Source organism: Phaseolus vulgaris, chromosome 4, assembly GCF_000499845.2.
Source record: "Phaseolus vulgaris cultivar G19833 chromosome 4, P. vulgaris v2.0, whole genome shotgun sequence".
Classification (NCBI taxonomy): domain Eukaryota; kingdom Viridiplantae; phylum Streptophyta; class Magnoliopsida; order Fabales; family Fabaceae; genus Phaseolus; species Phaseolus vulgaris.
The window spans coordinates 42,848,367-42,857,259 of NC_023756.2; the positions used below are offsets into that span (position 1 = coordinate 42,848,367).

Here is an 8,893-nt window from a genome sequence, read left to right on the forward strand (position 1 = left end):
ATTTTAAAGAATCCACTAGTGGTTTGTATAAAATTGAGTTAAACTTAAAATATACTTCATAATATATCAGAGTCATTCAAAGTTTATCGTAATGAAACAGACTTTAGAAAATTGAATCAAACTTAAAATACACTTCTTAATAAACGAATTTATATATATAAAAAAATAACTTCAAAATAGTTCTACCACAACACTCATATATCTAATAGGAACATTTTATTAAACCTTGTGAAGGTTCTTCAACCAATATTAATAAGTTGAAAATTAAAGGGAACAGTAGTGTGAGAATCATCCATCAAAACAAGATGCCTTCCTTCATGATCATTAGTTCTCCCAATACTAAAACAAGTGTTGTGGTTAGTGTTGTTGCTGCAGAATGCAAAGTTATAACCCTCACCATATTTCTTAAACATAAACGTTCCACTTAAGATCTGCTTCCCGAGATGGTCTCCATTCTTACCTATAGCAATCCATTTTTTAGGAAAATCATCAACTACCACCCACTCTGTGGATTCAGCACAATAAGGAATAAAACCAAATCTAATCTCTAATGGTGTCTCTGTCAGTATGACACCTGAACTTCTTCCTTCTATGTTGAATCTCAGATTGACCCCAAGATCAAATTTACTTGTAACAGCAACGTTGCATATTGAGTTCCGACCAAAATCTAACGTTACTCCACCACCTTGTGGACCGTGACGATTAAGAACTGAAAGACGGTATTGAACAGAAGGAGAAATGGGTAAACCATTTGAGTCACGGACTTGTTCAGGAACCCTAGAGAATGCTAATGGAAGAAAGTTGGAAGTGAAGAGAAGGAAGAAAGAGAGAGTGAGGGATATTGTAGACTTCATGGTTTATGATAATGTGTTTAGTTTTGGTTCAATCTCCTTTTATAAAAAAATTTCTAGGTTTACTCATTAATGTTTTTTATGAAACTATCACCACATTTATTATTTATTCATGCATTTTATTTATTTCTTTTTGCGCGTTTTTATGTGTGTGTTTGTGTGATGAATGCATTTATTATATATTTTTATTGAATTCAAAATTGTTGTGTTTTTATTGATGAGTTCATTAATTAATAGATATGTTTCCTAGAATCCAATTTTGAAGTTATAAATGTTGGGTCAAATTGCGCTTTTTTTCCTTAATAGCGAGATTTTTTGTAATTATTTTTTAAATAAAAGATGAATTGAAAAAGTAAGATATAAAGATTTGTATTGAGTATTTCATTAGGATAAGAAAACTATTCGTAAGGTAATGAATGAGAGAAACGATACTATTTCCTATATAAGCACTAATTTCATTTAATAATTATTTTAATATTTTGTAGATAAATTAAAAATAGCAATTAATGTATTACTTGTTAATATATCTTTCCTATCTAAATAAACCCATTACTTTTATTTATTTGTAAGTTAGAATAAAATTAATTAAGATTCATCGATCATTTTGAATATAATTTCATTTAAAATTTAAATTTAAAGAAAATAATTTGGTTAAGAATTTATGATTTAAAATTTAAATAAAATTATAGATATATATATACAAACCAATGATTCACTTATTATTCTATCTAATACATATCACACATTAATTAAATATATCAATTTATACAATAATAACATATTACGTTGTTGTTATATAACTATGTGTCACTTGAACTAGTTTCTTTTAGTTAAGCAATCTTGATTCTTACAATTGAAGAAAACTTTATTGCTTGAGTAGTCTCATATTGTTTGACGAGACAACTCCAAAATAGTAGAATTAATTATGTCTCTTCTTTGCTCAAATACCCACTTAATGCTTGAATGATCTCACAATGTTTAAGGGTTCTCACAACGCTTGAGTGGTGTAATTGTTATGTCTCTTCCAAAAAGTTCCAACAACACAACATCTTATTTCACTAGTGTTTGAAGCATCATGTCATAACTTGATTGTTAGAGCATAGTTGTATGGTCTCATATGTTCTAGAGTGCATGTACCATTGCCATGATCCTCGCTTGAGCAATCAAACTATTGCTTAAGTGTCATCCCTCCTAAAGGAGAAAAAGTTTCCTCGATCTCTCTCTCACTTGAGTTGCACACCTTATTGTCATGTTGTCGTTCGAGTGACAATGAGCAGTGCAAGTAATCACTACATATTGCTTTAGCGGTGAGCCATCTCTTGAATGATATCAAAATCTGAGAGCTCCATTTCTCAAACAACAATTAATACAAACTACGAATTTAACATCCAAATCACACTTAAATTCATCTAAAACATCAAGTATATTGATATTCATTTGCGAATGAATTAATAATATCATAACTTCACATTACTTAAAAATCATAAGCAAAGGAACATATATAAACTTCCATATACATAATAATTCAACTACCACATTCTTCACAATCTAAACAAGCATTACATTGATGTAATGCTTATATTAACTTCCCTTACGTGGAGGTAGTTTGTCTATAACTAAAAAAACATTTCTTTGACACTTTTAGAAATCCTCTCTTCCTTAACACTTAGCTGCACAACGTCCGAATCAAAATGAGACTTGCCCGATTTTTCTCCCGTTACCAACTGTGCATAAGGTTGATGATTCACCTTTGGTCTCCAAGTATTTTGAGGTTGAACAGGTCCCTTCTTTGTTAACCACTCTTTCTTAAACACCTCACTCCTTCGAAACCTTGATAAATTCACTTGCAACTTCCACGTACCGATCCAGATCGGGTCCAACTTCCTTTCCAATGCAACTTCATCCACCACTCCTTTAAACCTAACGAACCCAAAACGACGATTTCTTTTATTGAGCTTTCTTGAAATGAAAATGTCCAAAATTCTACCCCACCTCTGAAAAACTTTCCAGACTTCACTCTCAAGGAAGTCGTTTGGAAAATTTGTAAAGAAATACGATGTATCAGCCATGGAACCCACACTCTCTCCATAAATAAGATTCGTGGTCATAGTAAGAATAAAAAAAACAATTTGTTATATTTATCTTTGGTAAATAGACTTTCTCATATGTAAATAGAGTTCGCAATCAATTTTGTTGTTTTTTTCTTTAATAAATTGATTTTGTCATATATATATATATAAAATTCACAATTAATTTTGTATTTTTTAAATCGATTTTTTTGGTTTTATAATCTGTTATAGATTTATTTTTTAATTTTAATTAGTTATGCTGGTTCAATATTTAGAGTAGATTTTTAAACGTGAATTACTTACTGGATTGTTTTTCAATTTTTAAATATTTTGTGTTAATTGAATATTCAATTTTAAATTTCACAATTTAATGCAAACACAATAATTTAAAAAATTTAATCAACAATTATTTATACACATAAATCACTCATATTTTATTATTTATAATTTTTTTATTACAAAGGTAAAATTGTAAATTTATATTTTATATCTTTAAAAAAATTATAAATATTCTATCAACCATTACACTACTCACAAATTTCAATTAATTCTTCACATCAATCCAAACACAATAACTTCTTTCACACTTTTCTCTTAAATCTCACACGTTCATTCCCTCAAATATTCATACTTTGACTGCTCAATTCAAACGCAACCTTAAAAATAATTTAAAGTAAAACTAGAAAAATTATGAGCTTAAACTTATGAGAATCAAATAAAGGAGGCTTTTATTATTGAAGGAAGAGGTCATTCACCTACACATTTGAAGTTCTTCCTTCTAGTCTTCTCAAAATTAAAAGAAGACATAAAATAAAGAGAGGATCAAGCCTAAAGCCAAAAAAGTCTACAAGCTTTCAAGAATAGGCTTCATTTAAATATCTCTCTTTATAGTTTCTTTTGTATAAAATTGTAAATAATATAGAATAGTGTTTAGGAAGGTGCTTAGAGGAAAACCATAGATACCTCTTTTGTAAAGCATCTTTAGGCTTTAGTTTAGAATTTTCTAGAAGGTGACTCTTCATAAGTAACTATAGGCGTTAGCTTAGGAGACTTTTGGGTAGCTTGTGGTACAAGCTTTGTAAGCTTCATGACCAGCCCTTGCTCCTATAAAAGGAGGGCTTAGGTCCTTCATAATGCAGATTTGGAATTTGTAGTATCAAAACTCTCCCAAATTGGTGTTTGAGTGTAGTGAGAACTTGTCTTCTCATCTTCCTAGTCTCATCTTGAGTGCCTTGGTTCTCTCAAGTGGCGGCATTGCACACTTATCTTGGAGCATTCACACTTCAAGTGGTGTGTTCATCAACCAAGAACTACAACCACATAAGTCCTCTTTCTTCTCCATCTTCTCATTCCATTTCCGTGCCTATTTGAATTCCTAAACATGTCTTAGGTTCCTTCTTGCTTTCTATTCGGTGTTCTTGCTTATTTTCATGTTTCAATCGGTTCATCTTCTTTCTCCTTGGATTTGTTCGGTGCATTTCAGTTTTGAAGCATTTTAATCGGTTCATTTCATTTGTTATGCAATTTAATCGGTTCATTTGCATTTTTACATCTTTTAATCGGTTCAATTGGCAAGAAATGGGTCTTCCATGTGAGTTTGGTGTTTGGTGCAAGTTTTGGTGAGTTCTTGAAACATAGAACATTGGTCCAATTCTATTAAAAGTGCCTAAGCTATCTCCAACTCAAGTTGATTTCATAGAATGTCAAAGAATCATCTCTATTTGGCTATTGATTTCACATCATGTGGTATTTAGAGTTTAGGTGTGTTCTTGTTTAATTTTGAGTTGTGTTGCACTTTAATTCAAGAGCTCTATATTCTTGTGTTTATCTTTTTGTTTTTTTAGGCTTATTTTGAGTTTTATTGCTGTTTTCTTAATTGTGCCTATCAAGTGTTTGTGTTTTTTTCCTTTTTGAATCTATACAAGTTTTGTCATAGTCATGTTTTTCCAAGAATGTCATCACTTCTTGTAGTACTTTTATTGCATTTTTTGTTTCTTGCTTTGGTGTAATACAGTTTTCTGCATTTGTATCTTGATCCTTTGTGCATTTTCTGTTTTAGAATTGAGTTCATACTTGTATTTTAGACCTATACAAGTTCCTATACATCATTTTCCATTATGTTTTTGCTAGTTCTTAATTCTGTTTTTTATTCCTGTTAGGATTCCTCTGTTTTCTGAAAATGTGCTTACTGTTTTTCCTTATTGCAATTGATTTACTTACTGGAAAATTCTGAAATTCTGGATTTGTCTTCTTCAAAGTGTTAGAAAAGAGTAGAAAAAATAAGTACTAAAAAATTCAAAGTACACAAAAAATGATAAATAAAATACAAAAAGTGTACAATTCTGCCGAAAAAAATACGGTATTCTGGCAGCGATTTTGAAAACTTTATCTCAATTAATTGGCTTACTGTTTTTAAGTAATTCCAGTGCCATTGTTGAGCTAAGATCTTGAAGTTTCTGTGGTTAAAATTTCATAATCCAGTTCGCTCTATATCATTCCAGTTAAATCAGTGAAAATCAAGCACAGTTTGCATAAAAAAAAATAATAAAAATTTCAGTAGCTTGTTTTTGTTTTCTTCATCTACTCTAGTGCTTTTCTTTAAGTATTCTTTTGTGTGCCTACTTTCTCATTGAGTTCCTTATTTTCTTGCTTGTCTTTTGTTCATTAATCTTTGAGTTTGTCATACATCAAGTATTCCTTTTGTTCTAGCCTTTCTTTGCTTATACCTTTTCTTGTTTGTCTTTATTGCTTCATTGGTTTTGTGGTGGTTGGCTTTGAGATTGGTGTGCCTTGCTTTGACATCTTTCATTTGAGGATTCCTAGACCTCAAGATCAGCTTGGTGCAGGGACATTATTTCTTTGAGAGTGACTTCTTTTTCAGGCCAATTTCACTTCGGCAATTTTGGGTGTCAAATTCTTTTTTTTTTGCTAACTTTGTTTCTTGACTTGTTTGTTGTTTTTGTGTGTTTGCTGTTTTCATTTGCAAATGGCTGGCTATTCAAGTGGTGCATCTTACAAGCAGCCCTCTCCTTCCAAAGTTTCGGTCTTTGGTGAATTGCATGAAGCCCAACGCACCATTAGGCTTTGGAAGAGAAATTGCAAAAGATGGAGGTGCAACAAGCTAGGCCATCTCACTCTATCCATGATGGGCATCATTCACATAGACCTTTATCAAGAGGTTCTTCCAATGCCTTAGGCCGTGAAGAGGACCATAGAAGTAGGAGGCATCACCATCATTCTCATGAAGAGAGCTATAACCGTGACCAAAGATATCACCAAGTGTTCAACATTGCTTGTAAAAAAGTCCCTAGTTTTAATGGTGATAGTGATCCTAATGTGTATTTAGATTGGGAGACTAAGGTTGACCATTATTTTCATGTGTATAAGGTCCAAGATGACGATAAACTTAGGATAGTTTCTTTATCCTTTTTGGGCTATGCCAAAGAATGGTGGCATAAAATAGTAATGGACATTATATATCGCAAGAAACCTCCCGCGGTTTCTTGGAATGCTTTGAAAGAGTGTATGCACGCGAGGTTTGTTCCTCCTTCTAGGAAGGAACACTTGTTGAAGTTCCAAAGGCTTTCTCAAGGACATAGGATGGTAGATGAATACTTTAAAGATTTTGAAACAACTTTGACTAAAATGAATATGCATGCTAATGAAGAGTCAAAGATAAAATGGTTTATACGTGGTTTGAGAAGCGATATTAGAGAATTTATAGAATTAAATGAGTACTCTTCTTTAAAGCAAGTGCTTCGCATAGCCATCAAGATGGAATTATATCTTTTGAAAACCACTTCTCCAAAAAAAGTTTCTACTACAAATCCTTCTACTCTTAACTCACCTACCAAACCTTCAAAAATCAAATGTTTTAAATGTTTAGGTTTTGGGCACATAGCTCTTCATTGTTCACAAAAGCAAACCTTAATGATAAACAAGGTAAAACAAGTCCTAACTCACCCACCTACCACAAGTAAAAATGAAAAAGACAAAGAAAGTCAAGTAGACATGGGTCTTATCCTTTCACCTCCAAGGTGTTTTCCTTCCTTATCTTTTTCCTTACCCAAGGTTCCTATTTCACCACCATCTTGGTTAAAAAATGTTAGGAATGATTTTTTCATACCTCCTCTTCCAAAACATATCATCATTCCTAAACAAATTTTTCCAACTTGGTCGATTTATAGAACCTCCTTTTCTGAAATCCCATTGTTTACAAATGCTAAGTCATGTTTGCCTTTCTCTTCCACTTTTAATTGTAAAAATAAACTGACTTTGTTCTATGCAGGGATTCAGAATTCGTGGACGAATTCTCTCCAACTTGAGGAGTATGATGAGAATCAAATAAAGAGGCTTTTATTATTGAAGGAAGAGGTCATTCACCTACACATTTGAAGCTCTTCCTTCTAGTCTTCTCAAAATTAAAAGAAGACATAAAATAAAGAGAGGATCAAGCCTAAAGCCAAAGAAGTCTACAAGCTTTCAAGAATAGGCTTCCTTTAAATATCTCTCTTTATAGTTTCTTTTGTATAAAATTGTAAATAATATAGAATAGTGTTTAGGAAGGTGCTTAGAGGAAAACCATAGATACCTCTTTTGTAAAGCATCTTTAGGCTTTAATTTAGAATTTTCTAGAAGGTGACTCTTCATAAGTCACTATAGGCGTTAGCTTAGGAGACTTTTGGGTAGCTTGTGGTACAAGCTTTGTAAGCTTCATGACCAGCCCTTGCTCCTATAAAAGGAGGGCTTAGGTCCTTCATAATGCAGATTTGGAATTTGTAGTATCAAAACTCTCCCAAATTGGTGATTGAGTGTAGTGAGAACTTGTCTTCTCATCTTCCTAGTCTCATCTTGAGTGCCTTGGTTCTCTCAAGTGGCAGCATTGCACACTTATCTTGGAGCATTCACACTTCAAGTGGCGTGTTCATCAACCAAGAACTACAACCACATAAGTCCTCTTTCTTCTCCATCTTCTCATTCCATTTTCGTGCCTATTTGAATTCCTAAACATGTCTTAGGTTCCTTTCTTGCTTTCTATTTGGTGTTCTTGCTTATTTTCATGTTTCAATCGGTTCATCTTCTTTCTCCTTGGATTTGTTCAGTGCATTTCAGTTTTGAAGCATTTTAATCGGTTCATTTCATTTGTTATGCAATTTAATCGGTTCATTTGCATTTTTACATCTTTTAATCGGTTCAATTGGCAAGAAATGGGTCTTCCATGTGAGTTTGGTGTTTGGTGCAAGTTTTGGTGAGTTTTTGAAACATAGAACATTGATCCAATTCTAATAAAAGTGCCTAAGCTATCTCCAACTCAAGTTGATTCTTTGGTTCATTGGCGCACGTGCTTCGCGAGATACTGACCCATACCACTCGTGGGACCCTGATTACGTGGCACCAATATTACCACTGATCGGTACACAAGCTCCCAGTCTCGAGCTATAACTTGTTCAGCAAAGAGACTAAGTCCTTGCCTTTGGTGACCTACATGGCTCTGTATGACAGGACATGAATATTGCACCAAAGTGACGTCTTTCTGAGCTTGTTTTAATATGCACATGTGTTTTGATCAACATCTAGGGCTTAACGTCGCTTACGCTTCTTTGTTTCCTTTAAATGTTTGAAAACGCCTGCGTCCAATCACTGTTCCATCATTCTTTGAAACACTCTTGATTGCTTCGTCTTCTTCCCAGAGCACTCTCGCGTTTTCCCTACAAACTCCAGCATCTTCATCCTATCTGATCAGAAGGTACGAACTTTGATCGTTGATCGCACTTATCTATTAATTCTGATGCTTGATAATTGTATGGGGTTGTTTAACTTTTTGCATTTCACTCATCCTCTGTTCCTTTTTTTTTTTGGGTTTCCTTCGAGTTAGGGTTCAAGAAACCCAGGACTCTCAAGGAGTTGATTCCTGTTATCGTACTGTTATGTTTGCACATTCTGCCCCTGTGCATTCGCATGTTTTATCCTTGC

The 8,893-nt window shown here is 33.1% G+C and overlaps 1 protein-coding gene across 1 annotated transcript; it reads right to left on the reverse strand.

The window, feature by feature from the left end:
- Positions 1-239: 239 nt before the first annotated feature.
- LOC137838872 (kunitz-type trypsin inhibitor-like 1 protein) lies at positions 240-854 on the reverse strand. Its single transcript, XM_068648085.1, has one exon. It carries the CDS (start codon positions 852-854, stop codon positions 240-242), a length of 615 nt encoding a protein of 204 aa, XP_068504186.1.
- Positions 855-8,893: the final 8,039 nt, after the last annotated feature.